An 18,837-nucleotide genomic window follows, 5' to 3' on the forward strand; every position below is an offset into this window, starting at 1 on the left:
CATTCAGGAGTCAGTTCTGAAGCTGAAATAAAGGATTTTTTTTTTTCTATTGGCAAGGAAACTCAGCATTTGACTATGAAATCATGCAGCTATTTAATAAGAACCATCAAACAACCATGCTTTTTGCTCTTTTACTCACTAAATTAAAAGAAATAAAACATACTATCCCTGTGCTTGAAATTTGATTTCTAGCAATTTGTTTTTAATTATATCAGTGGGTGTTCCAGAGTTCTCTCCTATTTCATTTTATGATTAGACTTTGAACTGAATACGTGTCACTTGCCAGCATGGAGACAGACAAGTAAACAGTTGAGTAAATTACGGCTTATTCATCTGGAAGAACACTATCAGGCACAATTATGCTTCTGCGTTTGTATGGTGCAATACCTGGACATCTATACAGCTTTCTTGCCTGTGCAATGTCTCCTTTGCTTAAACGGGTTCGCTGACCAATTGCCGGACGTATGCCATTATCATCACGTGAGGGGAGAATGGTATCCAGAAACATCCCCCTGAAAAAAATGAGAAGCAAGCCACACATAAGTGACCAAAGTAAGACACATATATTTGTTACAACTATAAGGTTATTTTTTTCAAACTCAAGTCAACCAAAGGGGAAATACATTAGTGTTATTTAAACAGTCTGTCGGACTTTCAAAATACTTTTATCAAAGTAGAAAAAAGTTGTGTTAAATGTGTATGTCTAGCATAAAGTCAATGATGACATTCACTTTTTCCTTAGAAATGTATATTACATGTTTTTAAAATTCTAGAATTCTATATAGTCCCCCACCATGTACACTATGGCTTTTGTTTTGGTCTCTCAAGCAGATCTAAGAACCACTTAGATTACCAAGTTGTAAAATAATTCTTCCTCATAGAGATCCGTTTTCTTAAGAACAACCTATAATAAATATTTTGAGGTTACTAAAATTGTAAGAATCAAAGTATGTATAAGTTAATATTTTTGAATTAAACTATTAATTTAACCTAAGTATTTTTAGACGTCCAACTATTACAGTATATGTTAAAAGAACAAGGGAAAACGAAGAGTGTCATATTTAGATGGGACAGTTTAAAGCAAAATAGTTTTCTGATACACACACACACACACACATACACATACATATAGCATAAAATTTTCATGGTAAAATTAATAAGCAAAAAAACTAAGTAATGCCCTAACAATGCTAAGCTATAGATACTGAATTGTTTTGCACCCAAGGTTGTGATAGCAACTCGCTATTTTTCTTAATATGCATAACTAAAAATTCTGAATATAGTACACTAAAGATACAGTCTAATTTTGCAATGAACATCAACATTTATAGCTCTAAACAATATACTGAGCTTAAAAGTTAAATGAACTAGAAGATTATTGCAAGTGGTGAGAAGGATGGTGTATAAGGATTTTCAAAATAAGAGAAACTTCCTATAAAAGTATTTTAAATTAAGAAACACAATTGTAAAAACAAACCATTTAAATTGGGATGAATGACGAGACACTCCTTTCCAAAATTTATAAACGAATAAATTGTATTTAAACAGTAGGTTAAAAGAAAACATTTTTGGCTCCTTCCTTTAGGAAATGCTTACTAAGCACTGTTATAGGACTGGATTTATAGCAGCAAATAAAAGAAACAAAAACTCCTCCCCTTATGATTCTCACATTCTAATGGGAGGAGAAAGACATTAAACAAGAGACTGATAACTGAGATAAGTGACAGGTACCATGAAGAAAAATAAAGAAGAGAAGATGGATATTGATTGTCCAGTGATGGGGTAGCTTTTAAATAGAGTGATCAAAGAAAAACTCACTTGGAAGTTGACATTTTAGCCAAGCATGAAGGAAGTGAAGGTCAGGGCAATGTGGGTAACTGGGAGTAGAGAGTTCCAGAGACAAAGAGCAAGAAATACAACAGCCAGAGATGGGAGGACCCCTAAAGTGTTTGAGTGCCAGAGAACATAACATTAGCCTGAGGAAAACTGTTAATATCTGGAAGATGGTAAACAGAGGAGTGACATGATCTACGAGTAATTTATGACCAACCTCCCTAGCTTCTAGGTAAGGGTGGTAGTGCTCTTTAGATAAAACCTGGATAACTCAAATAGAGACTGGAACTCTTTAAAACCAAATCTAAGTATCTACAGAACTCCATATGTATACTATACCTGAGATGGAAGGAGGGAGGGGGAGCTAATGATTTATGGGACTTGACCATCAAAAGCGAGAGCTTACGCATGCTCCAGAAGATGCAAGTCCAGCTAGGCCAATGCAATGAAGAGGAAGTTGAGCTATAGGGCAGCACTGAGAAGAGCTATCCTTCAACGGTGCCGCATGAGTCAACAGACACAGTAGGTAGGTAAGTCCAAATTAATGAAGTCTTACAATTTCTGCAGTACTTCAGTACTAACGAAGTAGTCACTATTTTTTATTTCTACATCTAAAAACAAGTTTGCAGTCTTTGAAAAGTTTTGTTTTTTCCAGTTTTCAAAAGAGATTCAAGTTAAAAAGGTCAAGGATGTCTTGGAGTAGACACATTCAAACTCAGACAATAGAACGATGAATTTTGGCTCATTCTGTCTACTGAAGTAACCTCCCTTTCATTCAGAAGGGGTTCAGTCACCCAATCTTTTGTTCTATCTTTGTGATCAGGAAGTTAACGATTCTCCCCCTCCACATCCAGGCCATTAAGCAATTGCAGGCTCTTCCTGAACATTCTCAGTGAGGCACTATCAATAGGCCAGAGACAGATCATAGATGGGTTCCCTTATAATCTTCATCTGTTTTACCTATGTTAGAAGAGTGAATTAGCTATGCTTTTTAAGAAATTTAATAAAATTTTACAATTTTTTTGTTAACGAAAAATGGGCAGTCCCAGTTTGCAAGCATTTACATTGCAAATTACCTATGCATATAAATGCCCCATATATCCAACCCAATTCTTCCCACAATTAAGCACTTACATCTGCTGATGGGCAATACTGATGAAAACAACTAAAACTTTTATAGATCCTCTGGGTTTACAATAAAAGAAACTATAAAACTTCAAATACTTACATTAACAGAATGAAGGCCAAATACCACATGTTCACCTAACTGATGTGGAAAAGGCATTTGACAAATATCTATACTCTTTTATGATAAAATCACTCAACAAACTAGGAATAGAAGGAAACTACCTCAAGATAAAAGGTCATATATGAAAAGCCTACAACTAACATCATACTCAATGGTGAAAAACCGAAAGCTTTCTAAGATCAGGAACAAGGCAAGGATGCTTGCTCTCACAACTTCTATTCAATATAGTATTGGAAGTCCTAGCCAGAGCAATTAGGCAAAAAAAAAAGAGAAGTAAAAGGCATCCAAAATTGGAAAAAAAGAAATAAAATCATCTCTGTTTGCAAATGACATGATCTTACATGTAAAAAAACCATAAAGAGTCCACAGAAACACTGTCAGAACTAATAGACAATTTCAGCAGAGTTGCAGGATAAAAAATCAACAAAAATCAGTTGCATTTCGATACAATAATAATGAACAATCCAAAAAGAAAATTAAGAAAACAATTCTATTTAAAATGGCATTAAAAAAAATAAAATACTTGGGAATAAACCTAATCAAGGAGGTGAAAGACCTGTACACTGAAAACTACAAAACACTGCTGAAAGAAATTAAAGAAGACACAAATAGATAAAAAGACAATACACATTTATGAATTGAATGACTTAATTTGTTAAGGTGACCACACTACTAAAAACATCTACAAATTCAACACAATCCTTATCAAAATCCCAATGGCATTTATTACAGAAATAGAAAAAACGGTTCTAAAATCCATATGGACTCTCACAGGATCTCGATAGCCAAAAGAATTTTGAAAAAAAAGAACGAAGTTAGAGGACTCACACTTACTGATTTCAAAACATACTACAAAGCTAAGGTAATCAAAACAGTGTGATACTGGCATGTAGACAGACCTAGAGACCAACGGAATAGAATAGGGATCCAAGAAATAAACCCTGGTTGTGTACAGCAAATAACCTTCCACAAAGTTGCCAAGACCACTCAAGGGGGAAAAGACAACCTTTTCAACAAATTATGTTGGGAAAACTGGATATCCATGTGCAAGAGAATAAAATTACATCTTTTATCTAAGCTTATATACAAAAATTAACTCAAAATGGTTTAAAGACCTAAATATAAGACCAAAATTATAAAACTCCTGGAAGAAAGCATAGAGGAAAAGCTTTATGACATTGGATCTAGCAATGATTTCTTGGATATGACACCAAAAGCACACGCAACAAAAGCAAAAATAGGTAAGTGGGACTACATCAAACTAAAAATCTTCTTCACAGCAAAGGACACAATCAACAGTGTGAAAAGGAGAGAAAACATTTGCAAAATATATATCTGATAAGGGGCCAGAATATACAAAGAAATCCTACAACTCGACCATAAAAAATTGAATAATCTGATTAAAAAATGGGCAAAGGACTTCAACAGACATTTCTCCCAAGATGATATACAAACGGCCAACAAGCATATGAAAAGATGCTCAACAACATTAATCATCAGAGACATGCAAATCAAAACTACAGGAGACATCATGTCACACCTACCAGGATGGCTACTATCAAAAAAACAGAAAATAACACGTGCTGGTGAGGATATGGAAAAAGTAAACCCTTGTGCACTTTTGATGGAATTGTAAAATGGTACAGCTACTATAGAAAACGTTATGGAGGTTCTTCAAAAAATTAAAAATAGGACTATCATATGATCCAGCAATTCCACTTTTGGGTATATATCCAAAAGAATTGAAAACAGGGTCTGGAAGAGATATTTGTATACCCATGTTCATAGCAGCACTATTCACAACAGCCAAGAGGTAGAAACAATTGAAATGTCCATCAACAGATGAATGGATAAACAAAAGGTGATATATACTTACAGTGGAATATTATTCAGTTTTAAAAAGGAATGAAATTCTGTCACATGCTATACCATGAACCATGAGGACATTACACTAAGTGAAATAAGCCAGTCACAAAAGACAAATACTGTATGATTCTACTTATATGAGGTATCTAAAGTAGCCAACTTCATAGAAACAGAAAATGGAATGGTGGTTACCAGGAGCTGCAGGGAGGGAAAAAGAGAGCGTTGCTGTTTAATGGTTACAGGGTTTCAGTTCTGCAAGATGAAAAAGTGTTGGAGATCTGTTTCACAACAATGTGAATGTATTAAATACTGCTGAACCATATGCTTGGAAATGGTTACGATAGTAAATTTGACGCTGAGTTTTTTTTGATTATTAAAAAAAACTTAAAATACTTTGGAGGTAGTGGCTGAGAACTGTGCCAAATATTTCCTCTCCTGAAATTCAGTTCTTTAAATATATGCTTGAGTTAATAAACATCCTCTTTAAAATCAAAACAATAAAATTATGTGAATTGGATCAATTCCTCTAACAGGTAGATATGATTATTTTCATTATAGGAATATAAGTTTATTTAGAAAAGTAAATAGAATAATTTTGAGACAGTAAGAAAAAAATAATAGTTCAAGGCTGGCTGGCGTGCAACACCAAAGTGGATGTAGAGAGTGATGGACTGCAGGCAGGAAGAGCAGAGCCATTTGTGGCAAAGCAGCAATTCGAATACATAAAAGGAGTACAGAATAAGGTGAAATATATATTTTTCAAACTTTGGCATAGATTCATCATCTATCAAAGACAGAAAGAATAAATTATTTTCTCTACTCTCCACTACCTCCTCTGTTCCAAAGAATCAAAACTCAGTTTATTTCTAAATAATATAATTCAGCAGCATAAGAGAGGCGCCTTGGCTGAACTGGGGCCCAAACCACCATTTGTTACAAGTTTCTATGGAAAACAGTTCCAAGTATTGACCTAAAAACAAAGTTTTATAACTCTTTAAGATAAATTTCAGGCGAAATTTATGAGCATATTTCTACTAAAACTTAAATTTAATTCCAGAAACAGTATTTGGATAGTTACTATATTTGAACAAATATATATATATTATATATACTTCAGAACAAAATGATTTTTAACACACAGTTAACACTCAATTTTTTTAATAATAAAGTTTGGCCTAAAAGAAAGCAGAATTTAAAAATGTATCCAAGTACTAAGAGTTCTTTTACACAATCTTGCTCTACTTTTTACCAAGAATTTTTTTTAAAAAACAGGGGAATTAATTTGAATTGTTTATCTTCTTCCTGACCCAAACTTTATAAACAGATGTTAATGAATTATGAAATGGACGTATGTGGGCAAAAAGAACGAGCTGGAATGAACATAGGAGTGTAAAATGGGCATAAAATGGGAAAAAGTAATGATTTCAATGGTTTAACAGTTCTGAATTCCTTACCTGGGAACTATTTGCTTGATGACATCATCTTTAGAGTGAAGTAGATCAAAACCCAAATTTATTACACTCTTAAAAAATAGCATTCAGTCATTAATGAAATAACTTTAAGGTTAATAAAAGGCAAAAATCTAAGTTAAGTGAAGTAAAATATCTTCCTAACAATTTATCTGAGAATTAATTTCGTATAGCAATTTTTGAGTATAATGAGTACTTGAGCAATAGAAAACACATAGTAGAAAACACAAGTTGCACAGAGAGCATAACATTCCAACTCAACAACTGAGTACTCTATTTGACTTGCAAATACCTAATTTTCATTAAATAATGCTTATGCCAATTTAACATGCTGATTGGTTTGGTAATCATCTTAATTGAACTTTTTTATGATTTAGGAATATGAAACAGTTTAAATAATTCATGCCATTTTAATTTTTACTTTGAATACATACAATTGATAGGAAATGTGAAAATATGTTTTAAAAATCTCAAACGCCTGATGTTGGCTATAAACGCCAATCAAGTATTTTTCGTACTTTATGGCAGCAATATTTGAAAGTGGTTCTAGTTCTAATGTTAAACATGGTTTTGTAAGGAGCCACACAGAGGAAAGGAATTAAAAGTCAAAAGGTATAACCTGAGACTCCAACCTTGAGAAGGTGTTCCTGGCATAGTGCATAATGCTGTCAAAATCATATCGCTCTCCCAGTGAGTTCACTTCTCCAGGCTCCATCTTCAGAAAATTGTACTCTTGACCTAAGAATCAGGCACAGACAACAATGAGGCACAAAAGGTGTTAGAAGCCTTTTAACAGACAAAAAAGAGAGCAGAAGAGCCCTTCCTAGGCCTGCGTCTGCTCTTTATTAAATGGCTGATCTTCATGCTGGTTGTATTTATGTATTACCACCCAGGTATGCGCAGAGGTAACATCCAGTACCACTGTGTTCACTTAAATATCATATTGAAAGACTAATATTGAATTTCATTTATAAGTTAATTTCAGCAAACACGTAGATTACCAAAAGCGTCCTTTGTGTTTGTTTTCTATGTACACTTTCAACATCTCATAATATTTGTTTTTTTAAGATCTTACTACTTTTTTCAGTACTGTAGGAATGATTATAAAAAGTTACATTTTTACCTAATGAGTTTCCCACTTTTCTCTTATGACTATATTTGCCAAGACCAACAAAAATTATCTTCTTATTTGCTTTAGGTTCTTTCTCTGAAACACTGGGAAAAATATAAAAACAATATTTGTATGCACACACAACACTTCGGGCATTAGCTATGTGACTTTGTCACTAAACATAAAACAGCAGCAGCAAATTTCCTTCGAAACTGAAACAAGGGGCCGGCCTGGTGGCATAGTGGTTAAGTGGCCCCCAGGAGATCGGGTCCCAGGCATGGACTTACACACCACTCATCAAGCCACAATGTGGTGGCGTCCCATATACAAAATAGAGGAAGACTGGCACGGATGTTAGCTCAGGGACAATTTTCCTCAAGCAAAAAGAGGAAGATTGGCAATAGATGTTAGCTCAGGACCAATTATCCTCACCAAAAAAAACCCAAAAAACTGAAACAAGATTCTCTTGGATGAAAAGGAGGATCTACTTGGAGGTCTTTGTGATCAAAAAGAATATGCTTCAGAACTTAATAATTTTTTTTTTAACTTGTCACAGCTGTTACTTTAACTTCTAGACATCTTCATGTTAATAGGTTTCTCAACTGCCTGTTTTGTATCTGTATTGGAATATTATTTCTTGAAATTTGAAAATAACCAAGTTAAATATGTAGATCTATATCAACAGTTCCAGAAGCAGAGAATTTCCACAGATAGAGTTTAGGTTTCAGGAACTCAGTTTTCACAATTTCAGCAGCCAAAGATGGCATTGCTTTTATGGCTCATTTATGTAACTTAAAAAGCTTTGAAACATCAAAGTGTAAAGGTGAGCTATTAGGATTCCAAATTCAAAGTTGGAGTTCAAAATGGAACTATTACAACACTCATCTAACTAGGTTTTTATTCCAACTGTTATATTATTATTAAATATAAAAATATCAGATTAGTAAAACGTTTTCCAAAAGGCAGTAAAGAAATTGAGTGATGCTATGGAATAAAATATCCCTCCTACGTGTAATAAAGAATTCTGGTATACTCACTTGAGTATTAAGGATGAGAAAATCAGCCTGAAGTTACAGAACCCAAGTCCCAGAGTGAAGTGTTTTGGGTCCATCTTTCAGTGAATTCACACAATAAATAGTTTTTAATGCACTAACCAGACCATATGGTGAAATATATGCTCCGCAAATCTCTGGTGTGTATCTCAATTACAACCATTCTCAGGAAATACCCTGCATTATCTCCAACCTCTGATAGAAGTGACTGTTAAAACTCTCCTTCATAAGGAATTGTAAGTGTATTTTAACATATCCATTTCTAAGGTGAGATTTTCATACAGCTATGGAGCTGATTTTGTAGATATTAATCTATAACCCACTGGAGATTTCAACTTCAATATGGGAACATATTCTCTAAGTAAAGCAAAATGTTTCATAAAAATTTCTGAAAGTAGAACATTAAGCAACTTCAGTAATACACTTGGATGCATATAACTGAGCATTTAACATGTATATGACACACTGTTAAAAAGAACATGGCCATACATGGTCCAAATAAAGAAAAATTTGACTAATTTCATGATAGAGGGGAAGAGGATCAGAGATACAGAGCACCAGGGGAACTCATCCTAAACAATAAAAAATGATGAGCCTCCTTCTTGAAGGCATATTCTAAGACAGATTAAAGTAATCCAATCCTTATGCCAATTTGGCTCCTACCATAGTCACTAATTTAGCATATAAATGCAAAGCTACAGTCTGCACTTATTAGAAGTTGCCCTTGAATAACACTTGATTTTAAGTTTCCGAACCAGGACAAATCATAAATTTGTTGAAGATTAATCTCCAACATGAACTCTTTCATACTAGAATTGCCCTGCTATAGAAGTTCCGAATACTTAGGAAATCTTACCCAGTAAATTATCCTTTTTTATTGGTCTGAAGGTTGAGTCTACAAAAATACAGATAGCCAAAATTTGCTTAGCACTGTGTTAAGTATTGTACATTTCCATACTATTTATCCATTTCTTGCTTGTTTTAGGTGCATACTTATGTTGAATAAGAGTCCTATTTTTAAAAGTAGGAATCATTCTTGCAAGTTACTTCCTTTATAAGTTGTTTTGTCCACATAATAGAGGAAACAATAACTATGGTTAACAGCAAACTTCTCATTTAACTGATAGTTGAAATAATTTTCAGAAATATTATTTCCTCTTTATTGCTCTCCTAATGATATAAAGTATAAGATGAACCTTGATAGCTGGCTCAGCAGTTAGAGTCTTCTATATTGGGAGTATACATTGTCTTTACTTCTCTTTGATATTCAATACTGCAGATGACAGTATTCCCCCCTTATCCATGGGGGGTATGTTCCAAGACCCCTAGTAGATGCCTGAAACCACGGAGAGTACTGAGCCCTATATATACTATTTTTTTCCCTATACATACATACCTATGATAAAGTTGAATTTATGTTAGGCACAGTAAGAGATTAACAACAATAACTAATAATAAAATACAACAATTACAACAATATAGTGAATAAATTACCATGAATCTTAGCAACTTCTGCATACAATTTTTTTTCTTTCCTTATTAGTCGAGAACTTGCACCTTTTTACTTAAAGAAAGCACTTTACGGCTTCTCTTTGGCATATCCAAATTGCCAGAATCACTACTCTTGCACTTTGAGGCCATTATTAAGCAAAATAAGGGTTATTTGAACAGACGCATTGTGAAAGTCAGATGGCTACTGAGTGACTAATGACTAACGGGCAGGTAGCGTACACAGGGTGGATACATGGACAAAGGGATGATTTACCTCCCAAGAAAGAGGGAGTGGGACAGCTGGAAATATCATCACGCTTCTCAGAAAGGCACACAATTTAAAATTTATGAATTGTTCATTTCTCGAATTTTCCATTTAATATTCTTAGACCGCGGTTGACTGAGGTAACTGACACCATGGAAAGCAAAACGGTAGATAAGGAGGGACTACTGTACTTCATTATTCTTGCAATGGTCTCTTCCTTGAGACACCACATTCATTGATTTTTCTCCTACCTCTTAGACCAAACTTTCTTAGTCTTTTGGGGAATTTTCCACAAACTGTTGCTTAAATATTGGTGTTCCCCATTTTCCATCCTCAATCTTACTTTCCTCTCTCTCCAGCATTTCCCTAGACAGTCAAATCCACTATCAAATTTCTATTTCTAGATATACCCTAAAGTCTAGACTCACCTTTCCTTTGTCTACTAAGCAGCTCCACTTGGATCATTCAAAGGCTTCTCAAACTCAAGGATATGCTAAATGAAATCGTTATTTGTCTTTCTCCCTCTCAAAAACATTGCTTTATCCATACTTCATATTTCATTTGATGGTGCCACGTTTCATGCTGTTGCCTAAAATAAAACCTTGAAGTTTTCCTCTCACATAACGATGTTCCTCTTAAAATATTTTTGAAAAATTATTCCCTCTTTTTCCTCTTGGCCTGCTCCACCCTGAAGACTTACTCATCTCTTATAAACTACTTATTTAAGCTTCTAATAGGTTTTCCTGACTTCAGGTTCATCCTCTTCACCCCCACTTCCCCATTTCCAGTTAAAGATTCTTATCACTGAACAAATTCTTCTTTTTTTTATCTGAACTTACTCTGCTTTCAATCCTCCAATTATTCCCCTGTAGTTAGAAGATAAAATCTAAATTTCCTAGCTTCATATAGAAGATCCCTAGGATCTAATCTCCGTACATAATTACCAACTAATCTCACTTGTAACTTACCAGGCAGCCAGAATGAGCAAATAAAAATGGTTCAATTTTCCATAATTGTAGCTTTGATCATGATGATTTTTCAGCTTTGAAATTCCATCACTCTTCTGTGGGCTTAGAATACTTCTATTTTACTTCTAAATTTCAGCTCCTTTGTGACATCTCCCTTGACTTGCCAAGGCACATTTTGTCACACCTTGCTTGAGTATTCTCAACAAACAACTATTGTTACTTTTCTCACTCGCTTGCAATCATTTGTATATATGGACATACCCTATAAGCGTTGCAATTTTCATGACAGTATCTCCCAAATCTAAAGTGCCTCAATAAATAATTGGCAAAAAATATGGGATGAGCAAATAAATAGATCAATGATGTTAATTATAGGAAATGCTACGGAATTCAATGTTTGTAACTTAAAACTGGCCATGCATAAGGAAATAAGGACACATCTTTGTTTTGCTTATTCTTGAAATACACACTACACTGTAAGAGAATTCCAAACAACAGGATTCTCTTTTGGAAATTGAAATGTACTGATCTTTATGAATTTATGAAAGTTCAAATAAAACGCTTCAAAGTGAGGCTATTATCACATATCAACTTTTAGAGAAAATTAAAGTTTAATTATATATTATATTTCAACTACTGAAAAAATTCTTAAGAATTTGTCTTTAGGATAGTCAGGTTTATGGGGAAAACTCAAAGAAACTATTTAGACTATCCTGGAAATGGCTCACTTCCCTGGAATTTCCTCCGGTATAGTATGGATTCCTAGGGTAGCAGCATGTTTCCTGGACCTTTCCTAAATACCTACAACATAAACTATAGAACTAGGTTTAGAAAATGCTTTTTAAAAAGAAATATTTAATCATATTAATTTACGATTCAATAGCCTACACCCATTCTTGGAAAGCACAGAAGTTTTTATATAAAAACAGCTAAATCTTAAGAAAAAAAGCAAGCCTAAAAAATGCATAAGATCATTCACTCTGTAGGAAAAAATTAAAAATATAACATCATGGGTATTTTTGAATCAAGCAAACGGTTGATCTACAATATCAAAAAATTAAGTTCACATTTTTTAAGTTAAATGGTAAATTGCATAAATACAATTAAAAGATATTCAGTCAACCTTAAACTCAACACATCCTGAAGCCTCTCACCTGGCTGGATGTTTTCTCTTATGATGGTTACATGGTTATCTCGATCTGGTCGTGTGTGTTCATGCCAAAAGCCTATCACATGGCCCAATTCATGAACAACAATTCCAAATTTATCACAGTTCTTGCCAATAGAGATTGCCTGAGGTCCATTTCCCCGCCGACCTACATAGGAGCAGCATCTGGAATAAAGTAGAAAGTGGAGATGGTGGTGAACAGGCTGATACTGGGTGAATTACAATATGGTGAAACTTTTGTAAAGAATTGTGATGAACTATAAAGTCCAACACATTCAGAAGCAGAAGAGCTTTCATTAATAAATATGGCTAATTTCTAGCATCCTGGGAAATTTATCTACAATAAAAGTCTCCAAAAAATCAAAGGGCTTTTGTACTAATTCATATATTAGAAGATATGCCTTAAATCATTTTAGGAGTATTCAGAAGATAAATCAGAAAATAAAATACTTATGATGATGATTAATGGGCTATTATACATATAGTTAAACTCAAGACAGCAACTCACATTATTTTATCGAGGTAACATTGGTTTATAACATAATATGAATTTCAAGTGTACATCATTATATTTCGATTACTGTGTACACTACATCATGTTCAACACCCAAAGACTAATTACCATCCATCACCATACACATACGCCCTATCACCCCTTTTGCCCTTCTCCCTCCCTGCTTCCCTCTGGTAACCACCAATTTAATCTCTGTATCTATACATTTGTTTGTTGTTGTTGTTGTTTTTATCTTCTACTTAGGAGTGAAATCATACAGTATTTGACTGTGTCTGATTTATTTCACTTAGCATAATACCCCCAAGGTCCATTCATGTTATTGCAAATGGCAAGATTTCATCTTTTTTTTACAGCTGAGTAGTATTCCATTGTCTATATATATCACATTTATTGTGTATATAACTCACATTTATTTCTAATATAATTTTTTATCCTCACAATCTATGTAAATTATTTAGGTAACTACTTTGTCAATATGGTTATCTGACAATAATCCATTATTTCATTATTAAATATAAAAACAAAGTTTATTTTTCCTCTTTGAGAAAAACAGAGTTAAATTTATTTAAGAAAGATGTTGGTTAATCAAAAAAGGACTTGCTTTCCTGCTCATGGGAAAATTTTTTTTAAAGAAGAAAATTTTTAAAAGAAGAAGTCAGTTGAGGAAAATTAGTTTCAAAAGGTGAATTATCTAAGAGTAATGGCTAACTGGGGAAGCAAAATTGACAACTGGTGGAATTATGAGATTTATAAGATTGTGTCAAATGGTTGGGCTAATATTTAAGTGTGATATTCTATTTCACTTTCTGAAAGAATCTCCTGGACTGCCAGAATATGAAACATGCAGAGTATCTTTCTGCAAATTTTCCTCAATTTACTGATACATACTCACTGATGTTTTCTTACCCACAATATAGAAGTTCCATGTATTCATTTTGCGTGTGTGGGCATACATGCATGTGTGTGAGCGTGCATGACAAAGTGCGCACACACGTGCAAGGGTGGGCACACGGGGATACTCATTTTAAAATGTTTTAAATAGTATAATAATATAGGAACTACAATTACAATTATAAATAAAATTACATCTAAAACAATAATTACGTTACAGTAAAATAGCTTATCTATAGGACTACCTCTCTCGATAGCAATAAAGGGCAGTAAATAATTGGTCTCAAATAGTAGGGAATCATGGTACACCAGACACCAACACCTTTTCTGATTTATTAAATTAAAAGAGAAAATTGGGGCCGGCCCCGTGGCTTAGCGGTTAAGTGCGCGCGCTCTGATGCTGGCGGCCCGGGTTCGGATCCCGGGAGCGCCCCGAGGCACCACTTCTCCGTCCAACGCAAGGCCGAGTCCCACGTACAGCAACTAGAAGGATGTGAACCTATGACGTACAACTATCTACTGGGGCTTTGGGGGGAAAAACTGAATAAATAAAATCTTAAAAAAAAAAAAAAAAAAGAAAAAAAAGAGAGAAAATTGCCAAAAATTAAGTGCCCAAATGATTAAAAGGAATTTCACTAATTTCAATTTCCAGAGTAAGTACATTTGATTGTCCTTTTGATTGCTAACAAATAAAAACATTTGCCATTATTTCTGTAGGCTTTAAATGCCTAAGCATTTTAACCTACACCGTGCCAGCTAGATGAAATATTCAATTTATTACTTATGAATCTATTATAACAGTTAATTAAGTTTAATAAATCAATAATAGAAAAAAGAGAGAGGTAACTGTTAGGGAAAACATCAGGGAGTTCTTTTTGCCCCCAGATAGATTTTTTTTTTTAAATACCATGTTTTAATCCATACATAGATAGTTATTTATTACATATCCAAATAGTAAAGCATTAGATGTAGAAAAACATAAAATTTGCAAATTTGAGAGATTTAAAATGAATCATTTGCTACCATAAAGCAATAGTAATGAAACTGAAATATCTGATGATTATATAGCAACTAAATTACCCACACTGAGTCATTCTTGCTGGTTATATTCAGAGAAGAAAGTCTTTGCAAATAAAAATCTGGGAGATAGTCAAGCAATATGGTCAATTTATTTAATCTAAAACACCTTTTTTAGCATAATTTCACCCATAGAAATTTCCAATAAATAAAATGGGGTTTCATAATGCAAAAATATTTTTGCATAAAGCAAAAATACATTTCACACTGACTTTTACAATGGTCCTGTAAAAGAAGAAAAATGTGGTGGTTTAATCTCTGACATACTACAGGTCTAGGGAAGAAGAATTTTAGATGCTCAGATGAATAAATAACTAAATATATGCACAGATAATTAGGTGTGGAATGATAGGGTAATATGAACAGTTTATAAAAACATGGTTTAAACATGTCTAGGTATTATCTTAGTTTCTAACATCCTCCAGGTTTAGAGGAATAAAACAAGTAAAATGGAAAACTTTAAAAAGTCAAATTAATAAAAGAAAATGAGTATAAATATGAATTTGTTACAAACAGAAATTGAGCAATAAAATAACAAGTGCTCAGTGCTTTGAATATATTTGTTTTACAAAATCAAAGGCTGGGAAGAGGAAAGACGTATTGATTTGAAGACATTATATATTTAGAAATATGTGAGCTGAGGTATATCCACTCCTTGTAGATACCCAGAAGGAAGGCAGGACAGTCTAGATTTGGACCTTTTAAATATTAAATAGATATTAAGAACTAGGAGGCATTTCAAATGTAACAAAACTTATCAAGCTAAAATTAAAGTAGTTTAGAAGGAAACATTACTTGAGTAAGTCATAACTAAAAACTTAGGGCACTATCCAAAAAATATAGAAAGGTAATAATGTATAACTTTTCTTAAAGTCACTCAGATAGGGTCAAAATTAAATCCATTACTTTTTAAATTACTTTTCTATTGAAATATAATTGACATATAACATTATATTAGTTTCAGATGTACAACATAATGATTTGATATTTGTGTATATTGCAAAATGATCACCACAATAAGTCTAGTTAACATCCATCACCACACAGTTACAAAATTTTTTTTCTTATGATGAGAACTTTTAAGATCTTAGCGTCTTTCAAATACACAATACAGTATTATGAACTACAGTCACCACGCTGTATATTACATCTTCAGAACTTACATAACTGGAAGTTTGTACCTTTTGACCACCTTCACACATTTCCTATACCCACCACCCCTGCCTCTGGCAACCACCAATCTGTTCTCTGTATCTATGAGTTTTGGTGTTTTTTTAGATTCCACATATAAGTAAGATCAAACGGTATTTGTCTTTCCCTGTCTTACTTATTTCACTTAGCATAACGCCCTCAAGTCAAGGTCCATCCATGTTGTCACAAATGGCCAGATTTCCCTCTTTTTATGGCTGAATAATATTCCACTGTATATACATAGCATATTTATTTATCCATTCATCCATCACTGGACAATTAGGTTGCTTCCATATCTTGGCTAATGCTGCAATGAACACGGGGGTGCATATATCTTTTCAAGTTAGTGTTTTCATTTCATTCAGATAAATACCCTGAAGTGGAATTGCTGGAACATGTGGTAGTTCTATTTTAATTTTTTTAGGAACCCCCATACTGTTTTCCACAGTGGCTGCACCAATTTACATTGCCTCTAACAGTGCACCAGGGTTCCCTTTTCTCCACATCCTCACCAACACTTGTTATTTCTTGACTTTTTGATAAAATCCATCCCTTTTTAAATTAAATTACATGTTCTAGGAAAATATTGAAGAACCAAGCCAGACGACTTAATCCCTCCCTCCAATACCTAATGAAATATATATATTTTTCCCTGAAAAAGTACATGTCATTAGGGCAAGAACAACTTCCTCCAAAGGAATTAAGCACTTATTATTACTCCCCTATATGAACTATACTACAGGGCATTCAAACTGCTATAGCTGATTACAGAAAACTCTTCTTTACAGAAGAATCTCAGCCAATAAATGTAGAATAAATAAAGGAATAGCGTTGGAAAATCACGATTTTGCAATGATGGGACTTTTACAATTGAGGGACCTGGCTATCACCACTTGAATCCACTGATCATTCATAGCATCTCTAAAGCGGGAGGTCCAGACACGTGTGCCTCCCGATGTGACATCATGTCAAGTAGACAGCACACCCTATTAAGTATCCTTAGCGAACAAACAACCAAAAATTCAAGCTGAATTTAACAAAATATTTAAATATAAGTTCCAATTAACTAGAAAGACAGGGGAGAGATGTTTGAAAACTTTCACAATGAAACGTCTTTTCAAGTGTCCAGCGTTGCTTGGTGAGCTGCTCGTTCTGCGACTTGGCTGGATGATGGGGCTTGTGGAGAGATGTGGTGGCAGAAGGAGCTGCAGATGGTAGCTGTGGTAAGTTCACGGCATTCCTTAAATGTTATAGCAAGGAATTTGGATTTTATTCTCAGGCTAGCATTTCCCAAAATGTGTTCTGGGATACTGATGTAAATTCTTCACTTTTAAAAGGGCGGGATGGATGTTCCCTTTCTAAATAAGTTTAGAAAACACTGTATTCCTTTCAACTGGTTCAATATTAATAATGTTCATTAGCACATTGCTGTAGAAATACCTATTGAAATTTAGCACAGCGTTTTTGCTACTTACAGAATAGTTTTAGAAAGAGTATTTGTTATCATCCTGTAAGAAGCAAATCTAGAAAACACCACTGTAGGAGGAAACACTGAAGAATCTCAAAAAGTGTGATAACTTGCTCTGGCCAGCATTTTTTGAAGATAATTCTAGCAGCAGTGAATTGGTGAGGCAAGACAGGAGAGCAATTGGAATAGAGCAGGTGTGAGATGACAAAAGACACGAATGGATCAGGGCACTGACATGGGATAGAGGTGGAAACCAAAAGACAAAGTGAATATCAATAGAAACTTACTGCATAGATTTTAGAGGCAACACAACAGAATCGCTAGACAATGATACTGAAGTTTCTAACCCAGGTGAGTGGGACGTTGGTAATGCCACTGTTATACTTAGAACACAAGGAAAAGTGGCCAAGGCGGTGGAGGAACACACTTGGGGTAGATGCGGGAAGGTCTGTGACCAAAGAATATATTTATTTAAAATATAAATATATTAATTTAAAATATAACATTTTCTTATGTAAAATTCACACTTTCTGATGGGCAAAATACACTAAGCAAATATTGAGAAATGATTCCTACCTATGGATTTTTTTTTCCCTTCTAAACTTACTTAAGTCATTCCCTGGTTCTACTTACCCACAAGGCCTATACGTGAATACAATGTAACTCTCTTCATCACTTCTTTCAATGAAAGTCACACACGTGTGCTTTTCCCAGTGCCTCATGGCCTGCTTGAACATGGCTCGCTGGCTGCCTGGAAAAATGGCGTAACGTTAATAAAACAGTGTCCGGCCCAGGGAGGGGTGCTGCATGCTGGCTCCTCCCTCCAGAGTGTAGCTGGGCAGTTCAGACGCCACCACTATCATCAACCAAAGAACACTAGCCTAGAGCACCACAAATACATCATTGTTAAGAATGGACACTCACCTCATAATCAGAAGGTTCAAGCTGACTATCTCTACAAATACGTGTCTACAAAACTCTATAAATGGGACTTAAACATTCTTCCTATCCGTTGAAGAGAAACCAGCTTCTGGATTTAATGGGTACCTTTGAAACTCAGTTTAAAAACCAGAGCAGTATTTTAGACTCTTAGAACTCAAGACTGAAAATAGTTTTCAATTTCAAAGACATTCTAAAGTAACGACGGAGGTGAGTGGAGTATTTCTCAAGTTTGAGAGAATGCTGTGTGTTTTTTTTTATTTGGTTGGTTGGGTTTTTTTTAGT

General features: G+C 34.2%; 1 protein-coding gene across 1 annotated transcript in view; it reads right to left on the reverse strand.

Annotated features, from left to right (window-relative positions):
- Positions 1-18,837, reverse strand: part of TLL1 (tolloid like 1) — a 196,513-nt gene that overhangs the window by 84,303 nt on the left and 93,373 nt on the right. The window contains exons 5-8 of the mRNA XM_004433468.3: positions 18,247-18,364; positions 12,459-12,637; positions 7,050-7,155; positions 388-512 (exon numbers count right to left, since the gene is read on the reverse strand). Coding sequence (XP_004433525.1) covers positions 388-512; positions 7,050-7,155; positions 12,459-12,637; positions 18,247-18,364 — 528 coding nt within the window. The remainder of the gene's footprint in view (positions 1-387; positions 513-7,049; positions 7,156-12,458; positions 12,638-18,246; positions 18,365-18,837) is intronic.

This window comes from Ceratotherium simum, chromosome 12 (assembly GCF_057802395.1).
Source record: "Ceratotherium simum simum isolate JZ-2026a chromosome 12, ASM5780239v1, whole genome shotgun sequence".
NCBI classification, from domain to species: domain Eukaryota; kingdom Metazoa; phylum Chordata; class Mammalia; order Perissodactyla; family Rhinocerotidae; genus Ceratotherium; species Ceratotherium simum.